The sequence below is a fragment of the Anolis carolinensis genome, unplaced genomic scaffold (assembly GCF_035594765.1).
Source record: "Anolis carolinensis isolate JA03-04 unplaced genomic scaffold, rAnoCar3.1.pri scaffold_18, whole genome shotgun sequence".
In the NCBI taxonomy this organism is placed as follows: Eukaryota; Metazoa; Chordata; class Lepidosauria; order Squamata; family Dactyloidae; genus Anolis; species Anolis carolinensis.
This window is the reverse complement of record NW_026943828.1, coordinates 5640865-5667462: the sequence shown is the minus strand read 5'-3', so window position 1 is coordinate 5667462 and position 26598 is coordinate 5640865. Positions and strand designations below refer to the sequence as shown.

The 26598-nt window shown below is 42.7% G+C and overlaps 4 protein-coding genes across 5 annotated transcripts in view; 2 read left to right on the top strand and 2 right to left on the bottom strand.

The window, feature by feature from the left end:
* LOC134294681 (loricrin-like) overlaps positions 1–26598 on the bottom strand; it is a 676447-nt gene that overhangs the window by 242018 nt on the left and 407831 nt on the right. The window lies entirely within an intron of this gene.
* LOC134294654 (zinc finger protein 658B-like) overlaps positions 1–26598 on the top strand; it is a 334996-nt gene that overhangs the window by 82184 nt on the left and 226214 nt on the right. The gene's annotated exons all lie outside the window — the stretch shown is intronic.
* The window catches only part of LOC134294687 (zinc finger and SCAN domain-containing protein 2-like), a 105977-nt gene that overhangs the window by 25838 nt on the left and 53541 nt on the right, over positions 1–26598 (bottom strand). The window lies entirely within an intron of this gene.
* Positions 6162–19569, top strand: LOC134294657 (zinc finger protein 420-like). The gene is made up of 2 exons (XM_062966249.1): positions 6162–7239; positions 16247–19569. Exon 2 carries the CDS (start codon positions 16721–16723, stop codon positions 18164–18166), a length of 1446 nt encoding a protein of 481 aa, XP_062822319.1. The 5' UTR covers positions 6162–7239; positions 16247–16720; the 3' UTR covers positions 18167–19569.

The window sequence follows — 26598 nt, the reverse complement described above, 5'->3', positions numbered from 1 at the left end:
AGAGTCCCCTTTGTCTCCACAAAGCAAAGCCAAAGGGGTCATCAGGCCGGAAAAAAGCCACGTCATCGAGACTGAATCCTCAGGAATCCACGATGCCATGGTTGTGGGGCTGAGAAGGTGTCCCCCAACAACACCCCCAGGAAGGACCGGAGCCACTGCTAAGCGGTGCCCCCACGTCCCATTCCCACGAGGCATCCCAGAAGGAGACCGTGGTCTATGGTATTGAAGGCCCCTGAGAGGTCCAAGAGAACAAGAGGGACACCCTCCCCCCGCCTAGGTCCCTGCGTTCCTTCCGTTCTCCCCACACGAAGAGCGAAGAAGACTCACCGGGATGTGGACCCAACCGGGCGACACGGCAACAGGCTGAAAAGGCAACGGACAAGGAGCAAGAGCCACGAGAGAGAGAGAGAGCGACTGCCTTCCTTCCTTATTATATCATAACTAGCTGTGCCCGGCCACGCGTTGCTGTGGTGAAGTCTGGTGGTCTGGGAAATAAAGTATTGAGGTATTGGTGGAGTTAAGGTACAGGGTAAAGATTTTCCCCTGACATTAAGTCCAGTCATGTCTAACTCTGGGGGTTGGGGCTCATCTCCATTTCTAAGCTGAAGAGTCGGCGTTGTCCATAGACACCTCCAAGGTCATGTGGCTGGCATGGCTGCATGGAGCGCCATTATCTTCTTGCCGGAGCAGTACCTGTTCATCTACTCTCATTTGCATGTTTTCGAACTTCTGGGTTGGCAGAAGCTGGGGCTTTAGATAATCTGTGAAAGTGGCCTAAGTGAAGCCTAACTCTGCCTGTCCTCTGGGCTGAGTCGGTTGCTAGGAGACCAAGTGGGCGGAGCTTAGACTTCTAACTGGCAGCAATTGGATAAAAACAATTATTCCTCTCCCTCTAATTAGGACTTTATTTTTCTTTTCTTTTTGTTGTATCAACCTAGAGCCGTGGATGATGGGTTGTGTTGTCAAATTTCGAGGTTGGGGGCCCTGCAGTTTTGTTGTTTTGTCCGCTGCCCTGATGCCATCACTCTTTTATATATATAGATTATAACTTGAATTTGGTCAAAGCACAGGATGGTATATTTTGGAAAAGGGTAGATTTGCGTGAAGCCCAAAGGAGTGGATCGACAACAGGTCGGATAGGATAATTATAATATTATATTGTATATTACTATTGTAATTTAATAATGTAATAATATTATTGTCATGGTTATATTATTCTATAATATAGTGTATTATTATAAGTTTATATCATTATAATATGATTATTATAGTATTATTATAAATTTTTATTATACTATTATATTATTATCAAATAATATAAGATTATTTGATAATTATAATATAGTAAAATAAAATATTATGATAGTATAATAATAATAATAATACCCCGGCCTTGTCCAGGTGATTTGACAAAGTCAGTGTTTTAATTGTCCAAATATCCATCAGATTGTGGGTGGACTACGACTCCCAGGAAGGAAGACCCTTCCCTCCCATCCCCTGCAGGCATCCCATTCCAGCAGATCGGGTCTTCGTGCCAAGTGGGGCCCAGATCCCTCCGTGTTTGGGGTCACGGTGCTCTCGGGATGGAGGGGAACTACAACTCCCCCCAATCAAGGTGAATTCCCCCCAAAGACCCCCAGTGTTTTTTGCTGGTCACGGGGGTTCTGTGGGCCAAGTGAGTCCCAGGTCCATCCTTGGTGGGGAAACACGTGAGATGGCCTCTGCGTGTGCGTGTCGTGGGTCTGGTCATGGCATGGCGTGTGTGTGCCACGTGTGTCTTGACCTGGGAGGCGTCTACGGACAAGGCCGGCTCTTGGGCTGAGAAACGGGGAAGAGCCCCAAGTGCCCGAGTCAGGCTGGACTGCCCTTCATGTCCGGGGAAAGCCCATAGCTTCACTCAGACAGCCTTCAAGGTTTGCCCGGATCTGTCCCGGGATCTGCGGGACTCTCTGCCGAAGGAGGAGGGAGTTTGAAGAATTCGGCAGACGGGACTCGAACCCGCGACGCCCGCTCTCTCTCTCTCTCTCTCTCTCTCTCTCGTGCCTGAGCCGCTTGACCCATCGCGCCACTCAGCTCTGCGGGGAGAGGGAGGGGGCGGGGCTCTGACGTCACCAGAGCCAGGCTGGGAGGGGCGCCCTCGAACGGGCTCTGCGCTGGGCGGGGCTTCGAGAGGCAAGGCCCCGCCCTCCCCTTGCTCAGCCAATGAGGCCCCTCCCTTCCCTGCCAGGCCAAGGCCCCGCCCCTCCCTCCCGTCTCTCAAAGGGAGAAGCCCCGCCCCCCTTCGTGACGGAATGAACCCACGCCCCGCCCACGCCCTGACGTCACTCCCTCCAACGGAGAGGGGGCGGGGCCTCCATCCTGCCCTCAGCAGCCGCCTTCTTTCTCGCCCGTCCTTGTCACCCGTCCATCAAGGCCGGAGCCAATAGGAGCCCGCTCGTGGGCGGGGCGTCACGGACTCGGCCAATGGGGGGCCTAGCGCGGGGGAGGGGCGGGGCTTCTTCCTGGCTGGGCCTGCGCAGAGCCTCTCTCGCCGCCATTGTTTTCTGAGGCGCTTCCTCTGGAGCCGCGAAGGAGGAGAGAGAGAGAGAGAGAGAGAGAGAGAGAGAGAGAGAGAGAGAGGTTGGTATTGATATTTATCTTGATCTTCTATCCGGATTGAGTGTCTCTGGGTCTGTCTTGGGGAAGGAGGAGGGGGCGGGGCCTGCCTCCCTCCCGGAAGAAACGAGGCCTCAATGGCCGCCAAGGCCCCCCCTCCCCCCCTCCCCTTCCCTTTGGACTTGTTTGTTTATGTGTTTATTGTTTACTGCATTTCTATCCCGCCCTTCTCACCCCGAAGGGGACTCACAGCGGCTTAGAAATGATATGATATCAATTTAATGATATAATAATATTATACTATTGTATCTACATGTAATATTAATAATAATATTATGATGTAATACAATGTAATAATAATTATAATTCACTATTATCATTCTATATTTATGTTACATGCAATATTACTAATACTATTGCAATATAGTCGTATGACATAATATATTGTATGTATATATATTTGTAAACCGCCCTGAGTTTCCTTCGGGGTGAGAAGGCCGGGATAGAAATGTCGCTAATAAATAAATAAATATGTACATACAGTATACTGTAATATTAGCATAGCACAATATCAACATTATCTATCACTCTATTGTACTATACTGCAATATTATTTGCAATATTACATGTAATATGTAATATACAATTATAATAGTGTAGTATTCTTACATTGCAGTACATTATAATATTATACGTATATACTATAATATATTATTAACATAGCACAATATCAGCATTATCTATTACTATATTGCACCATACCACAATACTGCAATATTAATAGCAATATTACATATAAAATATAATGTACAATTATAATAGTGTAGTATTCTTACATTGCAGTACATTATAATATTATACGTATATACTATAATATATTATTAGCATAGCACAATATCAGCATTATCTATTACTATATTGTACTATACCATTATACTGCAATATTATTAGTAATCTTACATGTAATATATAAGATGTAATTGATATTATTATATTGTATTAAAGTATTAGAATTATATTGTATTACATTATATTATTATTTTATACTACAGTAGAGTCTCATCCAACATAAACAGGCCGACAGAACGTTGGATAAGCGAATATGTTGGATAATAAAGAGGGATTAAGCAAAAGCCTATTAAACATCAAATTAGGTTATGATTTTACACATTAAGAAACAAAACATCATGTTATACAACAAATTTGACAGAAAAAGTAGTTCAATACGCAGTAATGTTATGTAGTAATTACTGTATTTACGAATTTATCACAATGTATTGAAAACATTGACTACAAAAATGCCTTGGATAATCCAGAACGTTGGATAAGTGAGTGTTGGATAGGTGAGAATCTACTGTATTAGCATAGCACAATATCAGCATTATCTATTACTATATTTTACTATACTGCAATATTATTTGCAATGTTACATGTAATATGTAATATACAATAGTGTAATATTATATTGTACTAGCTGTGCCCGGCCACGCGTTGCTGTGGCGAAGTCTGGTGGTCTGGGAAATAAAGTATTGAGGAATTGGTGGTAGTTAAGGTCAAGGGTAAACATTTCCCCCTGACTCTGGGGGTTGGTGCTCATCTCCATTTCTAAGCCAAAGAGCCGGCGAGCAGTACCTATTGATGCACTCACATGTTTTTGAACTTCTGGGTTGGCAGAAGCTGGGGCTAACAGTGGGGGCTCTCTCCATTCCTCCCAATTCAAACCTTTCGGTCCAGAAGTTCAGCAGCTCAGCGCTTTAACACGCTGCGCCATCAGGGGATATTATTTCCTAAAAGTTGTGAATATACAATATTTCTGATTTTTTTTTGTCTGTTGGAGGCAAGTATGAATGCTGCAGTTAGGAAAAATGATTAGGATGTAATGGCCTTGCTGGATTATAGGAGGCCCCTTCTTCACAGCTGTATAAAATGCACACTGAAGTGGATTATATGGTAGTGTGGAGTCAAGATAATCCAGTGCAAAGCAGATAACATAAAATTATAAATGGGTTATATAGCTGTGTGGAAGGGCCTTGAGTCTACACTGCCATATAATCCAGTGCAAATTAGATAATCTGTGGAAGAGGCCTAAGTGAGGCCTAAGTCTGCCTGTCCCCTCGGCTGAGTCAGTTGCTAGGAGACCAAGTGGGCAGAGATTAGCCTTCTAACTGGCAGCAATTGGATAAAAATAATTATTCCTTTCCCTCTAATTAGGACTTTATTTTTCTTTTCTTTTTCTTGTCTCAACCTAGAGGCGTGGATGATGGGTTGTGTTGTCAAATTTTGAGGTTGGGGGCCCTGTAGTTTTGTTGTTTTGTCGGTCGCCGTGATGCCAGACTAGCTGTGCCCGGCCACACGTTGCTGTGGTGTTGTCTGGTGGTGTTGGTGAGAAATTGTTGAGGTAGTGGTGGTATTGAATGTCTGTTGTATGGTTGTCTTTATGTTGAGTATGCATTTGGTTGTTTGTGTACTGTGAAAGTGGTGAGGATAGAGGTGGTCTATGTCCCTGTGTAGTATTGTATAGTATTTATACGTTGTGCATGTGTTGTGAATGCTTGTATTGTGTCCTGCTGCATAGTAGAAAGGGTTGGGCTGGATGGCCCTTAGGGGTCTCTCCAAATTCTTGTGCCTGTCCCCTGGGTTGAATAGGTTGCTAGGAGACCAAGTGGGTGGAACTTAGCCTTGTAACTGGCAGCAACTGGATAAAAACAATTATTCCTCTCCCTCTAATTAGGACTTTATTTTTCTTTTCTTTTTCTTGTATCAACCTAGAGGCGTGGATGGTGGGTTGTGTTGTCAAATTTCGAGGTTGGGGGGCCTGTAGTTTTGTTGTTTTGTCCGCTGCCCTGATGCCATCACTCTTTTATATATGTAGACTACATTATAATATACATATATACTATAATCTATTATTAACATAGCATAGTATCAGCATTATCCATCTATTACTATTTTGTACAAGGAGCCTTCGGTGGCCTAGTGGATTCGAATCCCAACCGGGGAGAGCGCGGATGAGCTCCCTCTATCAGCTCCAGCTCCATGCAGGGACATGAGAGAAGCTTCCCACAAGGATGGTAAAAATATCAAAACATCCGGGCAACGTCCCCTGGGCAACGCCCTTGCGGACGGAATATAATACTAGCTGTGCCCGGCCACGCGTTGCTGTGGCGAAGTCTGGTGGTATGGGAAATAAAGTATTGAGGAATTGGTGGTAGTTAAGGTAAAGGGTAAAGGTTTTTCCCTGAGTCCAGTCGTGTCCGACTCTGGGGGTTGGTACTCATCTCCATTTCTAAGCTGAAGAGCCAGCGTTGTCCATAGACTCCTCCAAGGTCATGTGGGATGAGTGCATGGAGCAGCGTTACCTTCCTGCCGGAGCAGTACCTATTGATGCACTCACATTTGCATGTTTTCGAACTTCTGGATTGGCAGAAGCTGGGGCTAACAGTGGGGGCTCTCTCTGCACCCCCAATTGAAACTTTCGGTCCAGAAGTGAGACTCTACTGTATATTGATAATCTTATATTATCTGTTTAGAACTGGATTATATGAGGCCCCTTCTACACAGCTGTATAAAATGCACACTGAAGTGGATTATATGGTAGTGTGGAGTCAAGATAATCCAGTGCAAAGCAGATAATATAAGATTATAACTGGGTTATATAGCTGTGTGGAAGGGCCTTGAGTCTACACTGCCATATAATCCAGTGCAAATTAGATAATCTGTGGAAGAGACCTAAGTGAGGCCTAAATCTGCCTGTCCCCTAACTGAACCCTGGCTGTGCTTGGCTGAATTGGTTGCTAGGAGACGAAGTGGGCAGAGATTAGCCCTCTAAACTGGCAGCAATTGGATAAAAACCAATTATTGCTCTCCCTCTAATTAGGACTTAATTTTTCTTTCTTTTTTTTGTTGTTGTATCTTACTGGAGCCGTGGATGATGGGTTGTGTTGTCAAATTTCGAGGTTGGGCGGCCTGTAGTTTTGTTGTGTTGTGGGTTGCCCTGATGCCATCACTCTTTTATATATATAGATTTATTTACAAGCTTTGGGGCATGCATTTGCACAAGGAAGAAATGCAAGCAAAGCCCTCCTAAAAACAACTTTGGCCTCTTTTCTCCTGCCCTTTCCCACCTCTTTTATTTATCCCCTTTCAAACTCTAAAAGTAGCCAGAAAAGGCTTTTTAAAACTTCCCTTCCTCTCCCAAAAAACCCACCCCATTTTTGTTTCCTTAGGAATAAAAAGAAATACACACCTTCTGTTGCTCTTGTTTCCCTCCTTCCCTCCCTATTGACTCAAACATTCTTGCAATAATAGTAATAAAAATAATAAATCCTGCAAATTTGCAAGAGTCTCTCTTTTTCTTCCCCTTGCACCCATGCAATCTTTTTCTTCTTCCTGGCTTGCAAGAGGCTCTCACTCACTCTTCTTTTGCTTTTGAAAACATTCTCTTCTTGTCTCTCTCTCTCTTAAAAAATAAGATCACTCCAGCCTGGGAGGAGAAGCGGAGAAGGGAGGTTTTGGAAAGGAAAACATACTGTAGTCTCCAGGCTCCACTGCCTGGCTTGACCTTGACCCGATTATAAGCCGGGGGAGGCTTTTTCAGCTCATAAATAAGGACTGAAAAACTCGGCTCATCTTCGAGTATATATGGTAATATTTTGTCTTCCATTCTTGTATGATTCTTACCTTCCTTGTCTTTAATGGATGTTATTATTTTCTTGCCTTTGTAACGTGTGCTGCTTTGGCTAATAATTTGGAGTTTCTGCATTACTGTATTCAAAGTATTCTCTATTTAAAAATATCAAATCTTTTTGAGTCCTTTCTAAACTCGTGTTTTGCTAGCTGTTTTCTCGTTGCTAATGCTTTTATATAGAATAATCAGCTGCACTTTCATCATACAGTCCAAATCGCCTTGCCGGCTCCTAGCACTTTACCCCACTCTGGTTCCACTATTCATGTTTGCACAAGTCAGCCCCTCCCACGTAATCCTCAACAGCCCCACTCCCCTGTCTAACTGATATGCTCTGTGTTTTATCTTAAAGTTTTAAAATTGTTTGGTTCTTGCTATGTATTTATATTTTGTAACTCCTACTGTTTTTATGCATATGTCAACTGTTGATTTTAGGGCTTTGTCCCCACGTAAGCCGCCCCGAGTCCCCTTGGAGAGATGGAGGCCGGATATAAGAAATAAATTATTATTATTATTTGTAATCATCTTCCGTTTATAGCAGTAGCCAAGGCCTTGGCAGTTGAGCGATATCACCTTCATCTCATCCACCATTTCGCTTGCATTCTTTGTTGGTCCCTGTAAAGCATAACACCATATTGTGCCACACTCTGTCCCCCTAATGATGATGATGATGATGACCATTTTATTTTTGTATCCCGCCACCATCTCCCTGAAGGGACGCAGGACGGCTTACATGGGGACCAAACTCAATCAAAGTTCAAAATATAACACAATAAAAATACATATACCAACATCATAAAGAACATAATTAAATAGATAATTCATCCTACAACCACCAGTAGTTAGCTGAGTGTAATGGCCGTTTCCGAGCTGGTGCAAGGGAAAGGCCTTTGCAATACAGCTGCGAGGGGAGGGCTGAAGGCAGAGTGCGAGAGGCCGATGAGAAGTTAAGGCTGGAAGGGCCAGTCAGATGAACACAGTACAAACCCAGGACAGGGACAATAGGAAAGTGCAAGTCGAGAATGAAGTTCTGGCTAGAGGGATCCAGTCATTTAGTGAACGGAATTAATCAAAGGCACATTGGAACAGCCATGTTTTTAGGTCTTTATAAAAAGTGGGCAGGGTGTGCGCTAGACCCAGGAATGTGTGGGCTGGGCAGGAGAGGGTTCAAAGGCCTTTCCGCACGGAAACCCCTTTTCTCTTTCTTCCTCCCTTCCCTTCCCCTTCCCCTTCCCCTTCTCCTTCCTTCCTTCCTTCCTTTCTTCTCAGGCTGCCAGGTTCCTCCTCTCTCTCCTCTGCCTCCTCCTCCTCCTCTTCGGTTGGGTGTCGAGGGCCAGGAGCTTCCTTGAGGAAACAAGGCTGCAGTGGAGGGAGGGCAAGCTCATGCTTTTCTGCCGTGGATGCGCTGAGGAAGAAGTGCCCGGCTCCTCCTCCTTGTCAATCTCAGCGCATCCGCCGGTGGTGAAGCATGAGGACCTCTTTTTTTTTGTAATTAATTTTTATTGGTTTATAAGTGTAGATACAGCGAAAGCGACGAAAACAAAATTGGTGGGGATATTGCAAAGAGGTGGGGGGGGGGGAGTAGGTGAAGAGACATAAGGAGAAAAACAAGATAAAGGGAGATAGAGAAAAAAAACACATAAAAAATATATAGAAAAAAGAAAAGAAAATAATAATAATAATAATAATAATAAAAACTTCCCATTGTCCTCTTGAGGGTTTTTAGTTGGTTTTTAGTTCGTTTTTCTGTTCCAGTTGACTCTCTAGAAGTTTTCATCTTCATGCGTCAGATAAATTTATTGTAAATGTGTTTCCATTTTCTTGAATATAATCTCTGAAGCCTGTCCAGTCCGTCTTCTTTTTTCCGTCACTTAATTTCTGTGTTAAAATGTCCATTTGTATTAAGTCCAGCAATTTTATAATCCAATCATCTGTAGTGGGTATATTTTTTTGTTTCCAAACTTTAGCTAGGACTAGTCTTGCAGCAGTGCTCATTAGGAAAAACATTTTATCTTCATTTTCCTTCAATTTTTGACTTGTCATTCCTAATAAATACATTTCCGGCTTTAATGGGAACTTGACTTGAAGTATTTTTTGTGTTATCTGATGTATTTTTTTCCAATATCTATTAATATTCTTACACTTCCACCATTGGTGATAAAACGTTCCTATTTCTTTATCACATTTCCAGCATTTATTGGATATCCGTCTATTAAATTTGGCTATTTTGGCTGGAGTGTAATACCACCTGAATTGCATTTTATACCAATTCTCTCGTATCTCAATTGCTACAGTATATTTTAATTTTTTATTCCATATTTCTTCCCACTGATTTAAGTTTATATTGTGCCCTAGATCTTTAGCCCATTTAACTTGACAGTCTTTAATCTGCTCTTCTTCTGTTGTCCATTGCAATAGTATTTGGTATAATGTCTTAATAATTTTTTTATCCTTTTGCATAATTAGTTCCCAAGTTCCTATGTATTGGCTGAAACCTAATTTGGCGTCTTCTTTATAACGTTGCAATATTTGATAGTATTGAAACCATGTTATCTTTGGATATTCTTGTTTAATTTCTTCATGTGTCTTTATTGCTAATTCATCATTGTCTTTTCTTTTTAATATTTGTTGGTATGTAAGCCAATTTTCAGAGCCCAATTCTCTTTTATGTTTCGCTTCTGTGGGGGATATCCAGAGTGGGGTTTTACTATACAGTCTCAATTTATACTTTTCCCAAATCTTGATTAGTGCTGCCCTGATGAAGTGATTTCCAAAGTTTTTCTCTGTCTTTCTTTTGTTATACCACACATAATCATGCCATCCCGAACGGAGATCATGTCCTTCTAATGATAACAATTTGGTGTTTTTTAGCGTCGTCCATTCCTTTACCCACACCAGATTGCAGGCTTCGTAGTATGATTTGAGGTCCGGGAGACCCAGTCCTCCTCTCTTCTTGTCGTCTGTTAATATTTTTAACTTTATTCTGGGTTTTTTGTTTTTCCATATAAATTTTGTTATATCGGTATTCCATTTTTTGAAGAGGTAATCGTTCCTTATTATAGGTAGTGTTTGAAAAAGGAAGAGTAATTTGGGAAGGATGGACATTTTTGTTATTGCTATGCGGCCTAATAGTGATATATTTTGGTATTTCCATTTTTCCATATCTTTCTTGATTTTACTCCACTGCTGCTCATAATTATTTTTTAATAATTTTGCATTACTTGATGTCACTGTCACTCCTAAATATTTTACTTTATTTTCTATTTTTAACCTTGATATTTGCTGTATGTGTTCCTTCCCCTTTCCGTCTATATTTTTAGTTAATATCTTAGTTTTTTGTTTGTTCATTGTGAAACCTGCTAATTTTCCAAATTCCTCTATAGTATCTAGCCAACAGTTAATTGGGGTTTTCAATAATACAGACTACATCATCTGCATAGGTTCTCATTTTGTAATTTTGACTCCTGATTCTTAACCCTTCCAAATTTTTGTCTTCATTTACTTTCCTCACTAATGTTTCCATGATTAGAATGAATAGAAGTGGCGATAAAGGGCATCCTTGCCGTGTGCCTCTATTGATCTGAATACTTTTCCTGTTTTCTTGACCGTTAATTATTAGTGTTGCTACTTGCTTCGAATATATAGCTTCAACCGCATTTTTAAATTTAAATCCAATGTCCAATTCTTTCAGCAATAATTTTAAGTAGTCCCAATTGACCTTGTCGAAAGCTTTCTCTGCGTCAATGAATAATAATGCCATCTGTTTTTCGTTGTGCTTTTCATAATATTCAATTGTGTCAATTAGAATTCTAATATTGTCTTTTATTTGTCTGTTGGGCAGAAAACCTACTTGCTCTTCCGAAATCCACTTTCTCATAAAGTTTTTTAATCTCTCTGCCATAATTGTCGTAAAGATTTTGTAATCGTGGTTTAATAAGGAAATGGGTCGATAATTTTTGATTTCTGTTGGTTCAGTATTCTCTTTATGTATTAGGGATATATTGGCTTTTTGCCAGGATATGGGGATTTCTTTGTTGTCTAGAATGTTGTTGAGTATATCTTTCAACAATGGGCCTAGTTCTTCTTTGAAAATCTTATAGAAAATGGCAGTGAATCCATCTGGCCCTGGTGCTTTATTATTTTTGAGTTTACGGATTGCTATATCAATTTCGCCAGTTATAGAAGTTTATAAATTGATCGGCGATTTTGTTTTCCTCCAAGTACGTAATTCCATCTTTCTGTATTTTGATGATGTGTTGTCTTTGTTTTTTGTCCTTTATTTTTTTAACCAGCCATTTCCCAATCTTATTCGCGTTCTGAAAATGGTTTTGCTTAATATACTTCAGCTGTTTCTCTATTTTGTCTGTTTGTAATATTTGTAGCTGTTTTTTAAGCATTTCTAGTTCCATAACTACTTTCTTATTTGTTGGTTCTTTTTTAAGTAGCTCCTCTTTTATATTGATATTTTCTATGAATTCCTTTATTTCTTTGTTTCTGTTTTTGTTCTTAATTGAATTTTGTTGGATAAGATATCCTCTCATTACAGCTTTCAATGCCTCCCATTGGGTATTTTTAGAGGTCTCGTTACCTTTATTTAAATCTAAATATTCCTTTAGTAACTTTCTATTTAATTCTATATCTTTCTCCTTTTTCAGTAGGTTCTCATTTAATCTCCATCTATAGGAGCTGTTTCTTCCTTTTATTGTAAGTTCTAGGGCACAATGGTCTGATAGAATTCTGGGTAGTATTTTAATTTTCTTTGTCCTGACTGCTAACGCATTTGTCAACCAAGCCATATCTATACGAGACCAAGACTCATGTCTTCCAGAATAGAAGGTATAATCTTTCTGTTTTTCATTTTGATGTCTCCAGATGTCGATTAGATTTAGATTCTTCATATGTTGTAAGAATTGTTTAGGTAGTTGACCGGAGTTGGTTTTCCCCTTATTTTGCTTGCCATTACTACTTGATTTGTCATTGGTCGCATCAACTACACCATTAAAATCTCCTAAAATTATTAACTCGTCGAATTCTTGTTGTACTATATTATTATTCAGATCTTTTATAAATTTCAACTTCGGACCATTTGGACAATAAATATTGCAAACCAGTATTTTTTGATTTTTTATTTCTATAACAACCCCTATATACCTCCCTTCATTGTCCTTAAATACTTGATTTGCGTGAATCCACTCCTTTATATATAGTACCACTCCCCGTTTTTTTTTTCATTCGCAGTTGCATAAAAAGCCTTCCCTAATCTTTCTTGTATCAGATGTTTTGTGTGTTTATTGTTCACGTGCGTCTCCTGTAAAGCTGTTATGTCGTAGTTTTTTTGTATCAGGTGATTGAAGACTCTTCTCCTCTTATTTGGGGAATTGATCCCGTTAATGTTGTTTGAGAAGATCTTTAGGTCTCTATTCATGTGAGTTGTCTTGCATCTCCCATTGAAGCACCTCTTGTGACGTCAGTAATTGATAGTTCTCTGGTGAAAATTGTCTCAGTTTCTTGAGTTCTCTTTCTCTCTCGTCGTTTCGTTCATCGTCCGGGCCATCTTCATCTTCATCTGTTTCTCTTTCATCAGGTTTCCTTCCTTGCTTGTCCCTTTGTTTCCCTTTTTCTTGTATGTTGTAATCTTTCGGTGTATATAATTGTGCTTTCTCTTTCATATGCGTCTCATAAAAGGCTCTAGCCTTTTCTTCTGTATTAAGCCAGTATCTTATGTCATTAAATGTCACTGTGATCCCCTCTGTTTTTCCCCATCTGAATTTAATCCTTCGTTTAGACAGTTCTTCCGTCAAAAAGGCATATTTTCTACGTCTAGCCAAACTTTGTTGCGACACCTCTTTCATTATGATCACCCTTTTGTCTTTGTAGAATATCGATCTCTTGGCATTTTCTTTTAAAATTTCGTCTCTTATACGTTTTCTGCTGAAAGTAATTATTGCATCTCTTGTAGTTTTGTTTCTTTTGGAGTATCCTGTTGTGATCCGATATACTCTATCCAGGTCTTGGTCTATTTCGTTTGCGCTGGTGTTCATCAGTTCAGCTAACAATTCTATTATTATTTTTTTCAGATCTTCTTTTGCCGTTTCTTCGAGGTGTCTAATTCTTAGTTGGTACTCTAATTCTCTATTTTCCATCATTTCTGCTTGTAGTTGAGATTTCTGATTCAAATTCTCCAGTTTCTCCACCTTGTACTCTAATTTACTTTGCGATTTAATCATATTTTGATTATCTCTCTTCACCTTCTCCAAGTCTTCCTTCAATGTTTTCATTTCTTCTTTTAACTCTTGTTTGAAACTTTGAATTTCTTCGTGTAAAGCTTGGAACTGGGTGTCCTGTCTTAATGCAATTTTTTGCATTTCCAGTAATATTTCTTTGAACCCTATCTCCTCCGGAAGTGAGTCTCTCTTGGCTTGTAGTCTTGGGCCTTGTACGGCCTTTCCCTTAGTATTGTACATTATTGTTTAGTAGTTGTCTTTGGTGATCTTTTATCGGGAATTTTGTCAACCCCTTATCAGTCTTTTGTTCACCTATCCGTTGGTGGAAGCTAGACGGGGGGGGGGGGGGGGGGGGTGTTTTTAGTAGCGTCAGTCAAAGAATTCGATTTTATTATTATGATTGGCCCCACCAAAAGGAACCAAACCTTGGAAATTAAGTCAGGTCGGTCTTTGGATGAATTTGATTTACTTTATTACTTTAATTAATTTTGTTGTACTATAGTTGCTGTTGGTATTTAGCAGTTTGTGCTTTGTAATTTGATAAACAGATTGATTAATCTTTAATTGATTTGTGTTGTGTTGATTCAATTTAGAATTCTAGCTTTTTGATTTAGTTGTGATTTAGTGATTAGTTCATTGCTGTGGTTATTTGATATTTATTTTCTTTATCTTCTTTATTTTCCTTATATCCTTCACTGTGCTTCCCCTATGCCAACTGTTTATTCCAAACTTCGCTTTTTGTCTTTATTTCTCTCCTTCCCCCCCCCCCTTGTATAGCTCTGTCTTCCTTCTGTAAGTCTGCCTATCACTTTAGCGTTCTTACGTCGCTCAGCCTCCTCTCTCTCTCTCTCTCCTACTCCCCTCTCCTTCTTCTCTTCTCTGGCTCCACCTCCTGCTGAACCTCTTTGTTGCTTCTCCACTCGTCCCTTCTCCCTTCCTGAGTTCTCTTTCCCGTCCTCCTCTCCTTCCAGCTTCTTCCGTCTTTGTGGCTTCCTGTCTCTCTGGCCTCTGCTCTCGCTAGCACAGTTGTTTATAAAGACAAGTCTTGTAGACTCAACAAGAAATCCTCAAGGTCGCAGTAATGGCGACTCTGTCTTCTCACACAGACCAGTTGTCGGCTTTGTGTGTTGACGGCTCTCCTGCTCTCCCTTCCCTTTCCACACTTCTCGCCTCCTCTTCCCCCTCACCTCCGTCCGTTGCTCTTTCTCACCTGTCGTTTGATGCTTTTTTCCCCCGTCTTTTGATCTGGCACACGCCCGTTCCTCTCTTATCCGGGTAGAAGTTAACTGGCTTCCTCCCCTCAGAGGTAAATGTATTCTTTTTTTGTCGTTTCGTTCTGTTTAGCAGTTCTCGTAATGTTGGTGCTGGTGGCAGATGGAACTTTAGGGAGACTTTCGTCCCCTGTGCCTTTCGGTTTGAGCTGCCCCTCTTTGCACGCCGCTGCCGGGCGTTTTGGGGACGTCTCCTTGAGGGAGGCGCCCCTCCTGACGCCGTCGGCCGGTCGCGCTGTGAGGGTAGAGCCCCCTGGGCCTCGATCCACCGCAAGGGAGGGGGGTCACCACCACCCCTAGCTCCAAACCAGGCTGTCCCCTTGGAGCTCCAAGGAGACACGTTGTCCACCACGTTGCCACCAACCGGAAGTCAAGCATGAGGACCTCTTCGCCCTCACTCAAGTGCAGCCTTGTTACCTCAGGGAGGCACCTGCTTTCGTTCAGTCACAAGGACAAGGACTGCAAACGGTGACAGCTGCCTCTCAGCAACACCCGCCTCCCTCCTTCCCTCCCTCACCCGAGTATAAGCCAGGGGGGGCTTATTCAGCATTAAAAACATGCTGAAAAGCCGGCTTATACTTGAGTAATTGTTTGTAGTTCCATCGCTACCATTAGAAACCTTCCTTCTATATCTGTCTTAACCATGTGAGGGTGCCAGAGTTTGGGGAGATAGAATACCAGGCCCTTTCTTTTGGAAGTTCCCACGGAAGCCAATTCTTCTCCCAGTCGTTTTTGTTTTCAGCCTTACAGAATCAAGGGATAACCTTTCAGGCCCGTGACGGTTCTTCCCAAAGGCATCCAAGGAAGAGCTTTTCTCTCCGTGGCCTCCAGTTTTCTTTGGATTTCCCCTGGATGGAGGAAAAAGAAGGAAAGGGGGAAGTGGGCAAAGGTGAAGGGAGTCGGCAGGAAGGAGGCTTTGTGGCTGGAGCTGTGCCTGTCTTTGCATCTCATCATGGGCTCTACAGAGGGAATGCATGAATGCCTGAATGGAACTTAGTTCAGCATGGACTCAATTTGTGAACGTGGTTGTGAATTAGCCAGTTGGGAAGGCAGGTCCTTCTTAGTTTGGAAGATTCATTTGGGAAATGTGGCTGGAGTGACCCTTTGAGATGCTGAGGAAGCAGAGTTGGGGGTCCCTGTGGCAGGGGAGATAATGACACAATCGATAAAGAAATCCTTGTTTCTTTCAGCATTTAGCACAATCCTGGTAATTCACGGAAACTCATGATCCAGAATATGTTACACCCTTGAATGCTGGGAGGAGTTCTGCCAGCCAGCCTGCCTTGTGTTCCTTTAACCACGTTTGGGTTGACCCAATGAAATGGGTGTGGCCCTCCAATATGGGAAAAGGGTCCAGTTCCCTCCTTCAGTGATTCCTTCCTTCCATCTTTCCTTTCTTCTTTCCTTTTTCACTTTGTTTACCTTGAGCCAGAGCTTCATGTCTAACCTTTTGCGTCTTCTTTCTTGACCAGGACATGAGAGTTCTCTGGAGCCACCCCTGCCGTGATGGGAAACGAACCAGCTTCTAGTCGATATTAAGGCATTTGGAAACCAAAGTGCAGTAAGGAAACCAGTCCTCTAGGAAAAAGGATTCCTCTCAAGGGGCTGATCCTGCTGAATTCCTACATTCACTTTGGATTATAGAGTAGAACCATAGAGTCGGAAGAGACTGCATGAGGCACCCAGTCCAGGCCTCTGCCGTGCAGGAAAAGCGCAAAGTACCCCTGACAGATGAGCATCTAGCCTCTGTTTAAAGGAGGAGCCTCCACTGCATTTTGAGGCAGAGAGTTCCACCGCTGAACAGCTCTTACAGTCAGGAAGTTCTTCTTAATGTTCAGATGGAATCTACTTTCCTGTAATTTGAACCCACTGCTGTGAGTAATCAGAAAGGGAAAAACAAGAATCAAGCATCAATATTGGAATTAAATGTACATAACACTGCTGACATGGAGAAGAAAGCATATAAATGTATTGACTGTGGAAAGAGCTTTAGTTATAGTTCAACTCTACAAACACATCAAAGGACTCACACTGGGGAGAAACCCTTCACATGCCTGGAGTGTGGCCAGAGCTTCACTCATAGTTCATATCTACGTAAACATCACAGGATTCACATTGGGGAAAAACCCTATAAATGCCTTGAGTGTGGACAGAGTTTTACTCGGAAGGGAAGCTTACAAACACATCAAAGAACTCACACTGGTGAGAAACCCTATAAATGCCTGGAGTGTGGACAGAGCTTCACTTGTAGTTCAGGCCTACATTCACATCAAAGGACTCACACTGGGGAGAAACCCTATAAATGCCTGGAGTGTGAACAGAGCTTCACTCAGAGTTCAGCTCTACGTAGACATCAAAGGACTCACACTGGGGAGAAACCCTATAAATGCCTAGAGTGTGAACAGAGCTTCACTCGGAGTTCAGCTCTACGTATACATCAATGGACTCACACTGGGGAGAAACCCTTTAAATGCCTGGAGTGTGAACAGAGCTTCACTCGGAGTTCAGATCTACATTCACATCAAAGGACTCACACTGGGGAGAAACCCTTTAAATGCCTGGAGTGTGGACAGAGCTTCTCTCAGAGTTCAGGCCTACGTTCACATCAAAGGACTCACACTGGGGAGAAACCCTATAAATGCCTAGAGTGTGAACAGAGCTTCACTCATAGTTCAGGCCTACGTAGACATCAAAGGACTCACACTGGGGAGAAACCCTTTAAATGCCTGGAGTGTGAACAGAGCTTCACTCAGAGTTCAGATCTACATTCACATCAAAGGACTCACACTGGGGAGAAACCCTTTAAATGCCTGGAGTGTGAACAGAGCTTCACTCGGAGTTCAGGCCTACGTTCACATCAAAGGACTCACACTGGGGAGAAACCCTATAAATGCCTGGAGTGTGAACAGAGCTTCACTGATTGTTCAGGCTTACGTAGACATCAAAGCATTCACACTGGGGAGAAACCCTATACATGCCTGGAGTGTGGACAGAGCTTCACTCTTAGTTCAGGCCTACGTTCACATCAAAGGATTCACACTGGGGAGAAACCCTATAACTGCCTGGAGTGTGGACAGAGCTTCACTCGTAGTTCAGGCCTACGTTCCCATCAAAGGACTCACACTGGGGAGAAACAATATAAATGCTTGGAGTGTGGACAGAGCTTCACTCATAGTTCAGCTCTACGTAGACATCAAAGGACTCACACTGGGGAGAAACCCTATAAATGCCTGGAGTGTGGACAGAGCTTTGCTCAGAGTGGAACTTTACGTTCACATCAAAGGACTCACACTGGGGAGAAACCCTATACATGCCTTGAGTGTGGACAGAGCTTCACTCATAGTTCAAATCTACACTCACATCGAAGGACTCACACTGGGGAGAAACCATAGAAATGCATGGAGTGTGGACAGAGCTTTTCACGGAATAAGGTAATACAGTACAGTCTCACTAATCCAAGATAAACGGGCCGGCAGAAGCTTGGATAAGCGAATATCTTGGATAATAAGGAGGGATTAAGGAAAAGCCCATTAAACATCAAATTAGGTTAGGATTTTACAAATTAAGCACCAAAACATTATGTTATACAACAAGTTTGACAGAAAAAGTAGTTCAGTACATAGTAATGTTATGTTGTAATTACTGTATTTACGAATTTAGCACCAAAATATCACGATATATTGAAAACATTGACAACAAAAGTGGCTTGGATTATCCAGAGGCTTGGATAAGCGAGGCTTGGATAAGTGAGACTCTACTGTACATCATAGAATCATAAGAATTTGCTCAGAGTGGAACTTTACGTTCCCATCAAAGGATTCACACTGGGGAGAAACCGTAGAAATGCATGGAGTGTGGACAGAGCTTTTCTTGGAATAAGGTTATACATGGACATCATAGAATTCAACCTGGAGAGAATGGTGTTAATTGACACAAGAGTGTCATTCTAACATGTACAAAAGCAACTCTTGCACATTTTGGAAATTCAAGCTCAAAGTTGGAACATTTCATCACATGTGGTGTATTGTAGAAAGATTGAACTAAAATATGTTCCATTCTGGAAGTAAACAAGGTTACGTGAAACTAGAGTTTTATATGCTGAGAATGTTGGATGATCAATTAGAATGAAAGCACGAGTAGTTACTGCGAGATACTAAAGTAAGAATTGACAGGGATGGAAGGAATGTTTTATTCCAAAGCAAAAACAATGGCTTATGAAGACCTGCAAATTAGCCACAACGAACAAACTGACAATAACATGGGCAAATGTCAGTTGTAATAGGTATTAATTGGAAGTGTGTTATCACAAATAGAAGTGTTGTTATATTATATTATCGAAAGGGAGTAGAATAATGAGAGATAAAAATTAACAGATAGAATGAGGCTTTTAGGCACGTATCCCTGTCTGTTTGTTAGTTCAGTTGTGTGTCTATGTAGGTCACTGTTTTGCTAGTGTGTTAGTTTCTGATTTAGTTTTGTATCTCATGTAGTAGTTAGTTTCATGTTCAGTTGAAGCATTATAAATTATTTCTGCCTTCCTTGTATTGTTACTTTTAATTTTTTATTTTTTATTTTCAAAAAATAGGGTGATTTATAAGGGTCAAAATGGCTGAAACTGGAGAGGTGGGTAGAAATGACTGACTTATCGATTTTCTGTATTTGAAAACAAATTGTAATGCTTAGAACCGCTATTATGAATTGTGATGCATGTTAACTATATAACTATATACAATTGATTATAGACATATAATTGACACTGAATCAGACATGTATACAATAAATTAGTCTTGATGTATCAAGGGTGTGTGTGTGTGTGTGTGTGTAAGGAAGTGGAGTGTTTGTGTGGGTGCTTGTGAAGAACAGAAGAAACAGGCCTCAAAAGAAAATGGAGTCCACGCAGAGTCTGACATGGGATGGACTTGGCGAGTGAAGCAAGGAATCAGCAAGGCGTCTCTCACCTGGCAAGACGGAACGAGGGTCCAGGAAGGCCTATCCGAATAACCACGGGCAATGAAGTGTGCAGCTGGCACCCCATACGTCATGCAGCCTGAGACTGAGCATGTTTTGAAACCAGGCCGTAAGAACAGAAGGAACCGAAAGAAGGACGAAACTTTAGGCCAGGGGTCCTCAAACTTTTGAAGTGGGGGGTCGGTTCACGGTCCTTCAGACTATTGGGGGGGCTGGACTATGATGAAATAGTCCAAAATTAGGATTGTTGTTGTTGTGTGCCTTCAAGTCATTTCAGACTTAGGACAACCCTAAGTCTAAAGCTTAGGACAGGGGCCAGGTCAATGACCTTGGGGGCCGCATCTGGCCCACGGGCCCTCGTTTGGGGACCCCTGCTTTAGACTATCAAATGCAGGGGCCTCAAAGATCCAGCACGCTTTCCGGAACCGCCGAGACCACGTCTGTCGGGAGAACGTGATCACCTCTTCCGAGCAGGGCCTGTGCGTGAGAATATGGATGTATGGACCTGCGTGTGGGTGAGAGCTCTCTCGGGATGTGATTTTGATATGATTGTGATGTGATTATCAATAAATGTTACAATGCAAGTGTTAAAACCAAATTTGGTCTCTGAGCCTCATTGATCCATCACGATTCCCTAAACACTCTGCATCCATCAAAAGAACAGGAACCCTTTTGGTTCATAACGGACCAAGAGGTGTCATCCATAAATAAGATAAGATACAATAGAATAAGTAATACTTACCCAATGCTCCCATGAAAACATGCCCACAGATGGCACCAAATTCCAAAGCTCTGGATGAGCTCACCCAGCGGGTTCATGTGGATGTCCAATAACATGGGGGAAGGAATTGAGCCTTGTGGCACCCCACAAGCCAAAGGCCAAAGGTCCGAGCAGGTGTCCCCCAGCACCACCATTGGGCGCCTCTCAGAGTCCCCTTTGTCCCTACAAAGCAAGGCCAAAGGGGTCATCAGCCCCCAAAAGAAGCCATGTCATTGAGAGTGAACCCTACAAAACCCCACAACGCAATGGCTGTGGGGCCGAGAAGGTGTCTCCCAAAAATACCTCCAGGAAGGACCAGAGCCACTGCCCCCAAGTCCCATTCCCACGAGACATCCCAGAAGGAGACCGTGGTCTACAGTATTGAAGGCCAAGAGCTCGAACACTGTTTCCATCCTAAATATCTTGGTGTCACCTTAGATCGAACACTAACATATAGGAAACACGGCATGAACACCAAGCACAAAGTAGCTGCACACAACAACATCCTGCGGAAACTGACTGGCAGTGCATGGGGTGCAGACCCACAAGTAATAAGGACATCAGCCCTGGCCTTGTCTTTCTCAACTGCTGAGTACGCCTGTCCTGTCTGGCACAAGTCTGCCCATGCGAAGCAGGTGGACAAGGCACTGAACGAAACACGCAGAATCATCACGGGAGGCCTTAAACCCACACCTGATGATAAATTCTACAAGTTCACTGGCATTGCCCCTCCTGACATGTGACGAGAAGTTCCTGCTAATGGTGAGAGAAACCAGGTTGAACATTGTGAAAGCCACCCACTGCATTACTATCAGCCTCCTCCCACCAGACTCAAATCAAGGAAGGGCTTCATGAGAACCACCACTCCTCTTGATGTTCCCCCAGCAACAGCAAGGGTGTCCCTCTGGGCAGCTAAACCAGGCAATTCCAACTGGATGCCCCCCCACGAGGGTCTTCCTTCCTCCAGGGCCAAACCAAGAATGGGCCACTTGGAAGTCCCTGAACAGACTCAGAAGCGGAGTGGGCAGATCTAAAGGGAACCTGGCAAGGTGGCACTCCCTGGAGGAATCCTCCCCCTTGTGTGACTGTGGAGCAGAACAAACAACCCCGCATACGTATGCTTCCCCACAATGCCCTGCCTCATGCACGGAGGAGGAGTTGTTTAAAGCTATCAACAATGCAGGCACTGTTGCCCACTTTTGGTCTAAAACTTACTAGGTGCTTGTGATTTCCTTTATTTTATCACTTTTAAATTTATTTATTATGCAATGCTTTTGACACGAAATAAATAAGGCAGCTGAGAGGTCCAAGAGAACCAAGAGGGACACCCTCCCCCCGCCTAGGTCCCTCTGCTCCTCCCCTCCTCCTCCCCTCCTCCCCACACGAGGAGCGAAAAAGACTCACTGGGATGTGGACCCAACCGGGTGACACAGCGACAGGCTGAAAAATCAAGGAGCAAGAATCAGGAGAGAGAGGCACCGACTGCCTGCCTTCCTGCTGTGAACGGGAAAGTGAGCTTCCGAAGGGAACGGCCTTCAGGGGGAGATGCTGCAGCACATCACAAGGGTCTCCATGGCGCCCCCTGCAGGCACGGAACAGCCATCCAGGAAGGGAGGGAGGGAGGGAGGGAGGGAGAACTCCACAGATGGGTCTGGACCAGAGGAGGGGCAGGACGGGAAAGCCATTGGAATAATAATAATAATAATAATAATAATAATAATAATATATAATATATAACGCTGTCCGAATTTTTAGCACTGATATCAGCATGGGGTTTGGTTTGGAGAAATGTTCGACCGTGGCATTGAAGAAGGGAAAAATCATTGAAAGTGAGGGCATAATCATAGAATAGTAGAGTTGGAAGAGACCACATGGGCCATCTAGTCCAACCCCCTGCTAAGAAGCAGGAAATCGCATTCAAAGCACCCCCGACAGATGGCCATCCAGCCTCTGCTTAAAAGCCTCCAAGGAAGGAGCCTCCACCACGGCCCCGGGGAGAGAGTTCCACTGTTGAACAGCCCTTCTCACAGTGAGGAAGTTCTTCCTGATGTTCAGGTGGAATCTCCTTTCCTGTAGTTTGAAGCCATTGTTCCATTGTGTCCTAGTCTGCAGGGCAGCAGAAAACAAGCTCCCTCCCTCCTCCCTATGACTTCCCCCTCACGTATTTGTAGATGGCTATCATGTCTCCTCTCAGCCTTCTCTTCTGCAGGCTAAACATGCCCAGCTCTTTAAGCCGCTCCTCATAGGGCTTGTTCTCCAGACCCTTAATCATTTTAGTCGCCCTCCTCTGGACGCTTTCCAGCTTGTCAACATCTCCCTTCAACTGTGGTGCCCAAAATTGGACACAGTATTCCAGGTGTGGTCTGACCAAGGCAGAATAGAATAAGGGGGAGCAGGACTTCCCTGGATCTAGACGCTATTCCCCTATTGATGCAGGACAGAATCCCATTGGCTTTTTTAGCAGCCGCATCACATTGTTGGCTCATGTTTAACTTGTTGTCCACGAGGACTCCAAGGTCTTTTTCGCACACACTGCTGTCAAGCCAGGCGTCCCCCATTCTGTATCTTTGATTTCCATTTTTTCTGCCGAAGTGAAGTATCTTGCATTTGTCCCTGTTGAACTTCATTTTGTTAGTTTTGGCCCATCTCTCTAGTCTGTCAAGATCGTTTTGAATTCTGCTCCTGTCTTCTGGAGTGTTAGCTATCCCTCCCAGTTTTGTGTCGTCTGCAAACTTGATGATCGTGCCTTCTAACCCTTCGTCTAAGTCGTTAATAAAGATGTTGAACAGAACCGGGCCCAGGACGGAGCCCTGCTTGTGGCACTCCACTTGTCACTTCTTTCCATGATGAAGACAACGCATTGGTGAGCACCCTTTGGGTTCGTTCGCTTAGCCAATTACAGATCCACCTAACCGTAGTTTTGTCTAGCCCACATTTTACTAGTTTGTTTGCCAGAAGGTCGTGGGGGACTTTGTCGAAGGCCTAAATATGCCTAATGGCCAAACAATAAAGTGTCACCAGCCAGAGGCCTATAAATATCTGGGCTGGATAATCATCAGCATAGAACAAAGATGAGGAATGACTTTCCAGAAACTTCCCAGCACATTGGTTTCCCTACAGACAGATTTAAAGTGGATGAAAACTTGTTGATAATAAGTTTTAATATTATTGATAAACCAAAACTTGAAACTGTTTTGGACTCTGGAAATGATCACTTTATTGCTAAGTTGTATAAATCATTGTTGAAATATGAAATGGAGGAGGAACAGGTGAAAGATTATGTGATGAAGTGGGCACAACATTTCGGTAAACAAATACAAAGGGAACAACGGGAAAGGGTCTGGACAAAGAGTGTGGAATTTACTCTTGAGTAAAAATATTGGTATAACATTATGTATAGATGATGGTACACAACACCAGAAAGGATGGCGAAGATCCATAACAGTTCTAGTGATTGTTGGAAATGGTGGGCACTTCTTGTCATGTGTGGTGGTCATGTAAAGAGGCCCAGAAATACTGGGCACAAATACATATGATTTTAGAAGAAATTGTTAAAGTCAAATTTGAAATGAAACCTGAACTCTTATCTGCTTGGGATGTGAGATGAACAACTCGATAGGAAATGTGGGAGGAGATCGCTATAGGTGAGAACGGAAGCAAGAATGACCTGCGCTTAAAGATGGAAAGACTGTCAGAAAATGATTGGCTTATGAAATTGTGATTCTGTCAGAAAATGATTGGCTTATGAAAACAAGTGAGTTTGTGGGAATGAAGAGGCTTCCTACGTTGACTGAGGAGAAATCTCTAACTTAAGAAAGACCGGGGCCCATTGATTGTGTTCCTCCAACAACGATGGGGCCAAATCTCCATCACTGTCTGTTTGTTTGGGACTAGAAGTGTGTTACTATACGAGAAAGGACGTACCAAGGGTTGCTTTTCACTAAACGGGTGTAGAAAACAGAGAGAATTTAACAACCAGACAGAGAATGCCAGGTCCTTACAATAGATAACACAGGTTGTATGTAGTAATTGGGGTTTTTTATATATAGGAGAAAGTAGTATTATCCTAGACACAGTATTTTTAATCTCTTTTTGTTGTTGTTGTTTTGTTGTGGTTTATCTAAATAAAGAAATGAATCAAACCAACAGTGTGTTCCTGCATGGTTGGGCAAGATGCCTTTTTGGGGCCCCTTTCGGATTCTGGGACTCCATTAGGATCTCATGTTTCCCGACTTCATCCTCACATGAGCCCAGGGGGCATTTTCCACGTCACATTCGGGGCCTTTGGCTTCCTCTGGAGAGGACAATCGGAAGCCATTGGCATCACAAAAGCCTTGGGTAGTTACTGCGAGATACTCAAGTAAGAATTGACTGTACACAGGGATGGAAGGAATGTTTTATTCCAAAGCAAAAACAATGGCTTATGAAGACCTGCAAATTAGCCACAACGAACAAACTGACAACAACAACATGGGCAAATGTCAGTTGTAATTGGTATCAATTGGAAGAGTGTTATCACAAATAGAAGTGTTGTTATATTATATTATATTATATTATCGAAAGGGAGTAGAATAGTTCAGTTGTGTGTCTATGTAGGTCACTGTTTTGCTAGTGTGTTAGTTTCTGATTTAGTTTTGTATCTCATGTAGTAGTTAGTTTCATGTTCAGTTGAAGCATTATAAATTATTTCTGCCTTCCTTGTATTGTTACTTTTAATTTTTTATTTTCAAAAAATAGGGTGATTTATAAGGGTCAAAATGGCTGAAACTGGAGAGGTGGGTAGAAATGACTGACTTATCGATTTTCTGTATTTGAAAACAAATTGTAATGCTTAGAACCGCTATTGTGAATTGTGATGCATGTTAACTATATAACTATATACAATTGATTATAGACATATAATTGACATTGAATCAGACATGTATACAATAAATTAGTCTTGATGTATCAAGGGTGTGTGTGTGTGTGTGTAAGGAACGGGAGTGTTTGTGTGGGTGCTTGTGAAGAACAGAAGAAACAGGCCTCAAAAGAAAATGGAGTCCACGCAAAGTCTGACATGGGATGGACTTGGCGGGTGAAGCAAGGAATCAGCAAGGCGTCTCTCACCTGGCAAGACGGAACGAGGGTCCAGGAAGGCCTATCCGAATAACCACGGGCAATGAAGTGTGCAGCTGGCACCCCATACGTCATGCAGCCTGAGACTGAGCATGTTTTGAAACCAGGCCGTAAGAACAGAAGAAACTGAAAGAAGGACAAACTTTGGGCCAGGGGTCCTCAAACTTTTGAAGTGGGGGGCCGGTTCATGGTCCTTCAGACTATTGGGGGGGGGGGGCTGGACTATGATGAAATAGTCCAAAATTAGGATTGTTGTTGTTGTGTGCCTTCAAGTCATTTCAGACTTAGGACAACCCCAAGTCTAAAGCTTAGCACAGGGGCCAGGTCAATGACCTTGGGGGCCGCATCTGGCCCACGGGCCTTCGTTTGGGGACCCCTGCTTTAGACTATCAAATGCAGGGGCCTCAAAGATCCAGCACGCTTTCCGGAACCGCCGAGACCACGTCTGTCGGGAGAACGTGATCACCTCTTCCGAGCAGGGCCTGTGCGTGAGAATATGGATGTATGGGTCTGCGTGTGGGTGAGAGCTCTCTCGGGATGTGATTTTGATAGGATTGTGATGTGATTATCAATAAATGTTACAATGAAAGTGTTAAAACCAAATTTGGCCTCTGAGCCTCATTGATCCATCACAATTCCCTAAACACTCTGCATCCATCAAAAGAACAGGAACCCTTTCGGTTCATAACACTTGTATTATTATTATTATTCTGTTAATATGTTTATATTATTGTTATATTATTAAATTCTATTATTGTATTATTTATTATAGGATTATTCTATATTTTTATATTCTATTTCCCTATTATTATACTATTCTGTTGTTGTTGTTTCTTCATTGGGTCCCTTCCGACTCTTGGTGACCTCCTGGACCAGCCCAGGCCAGAGCTCCCTGTCGGCCGAGGCCACCCGCACCTCCTTCAAGGTGGAGTCAGTTCCTTCAAGGATGCCATCCACTCATCTTGCCCTCGGTCGGCCCCT

What these genes read in the sequence shown, in the direction of transcription:
- LOC134294657 (XM_062966249.1), top strand. Translation starts at nt 16,721, where the DNA reads ATGGAGAAGAAAGCATATAAATGTATTGACTGTGGAAAGAGCTTTAGT.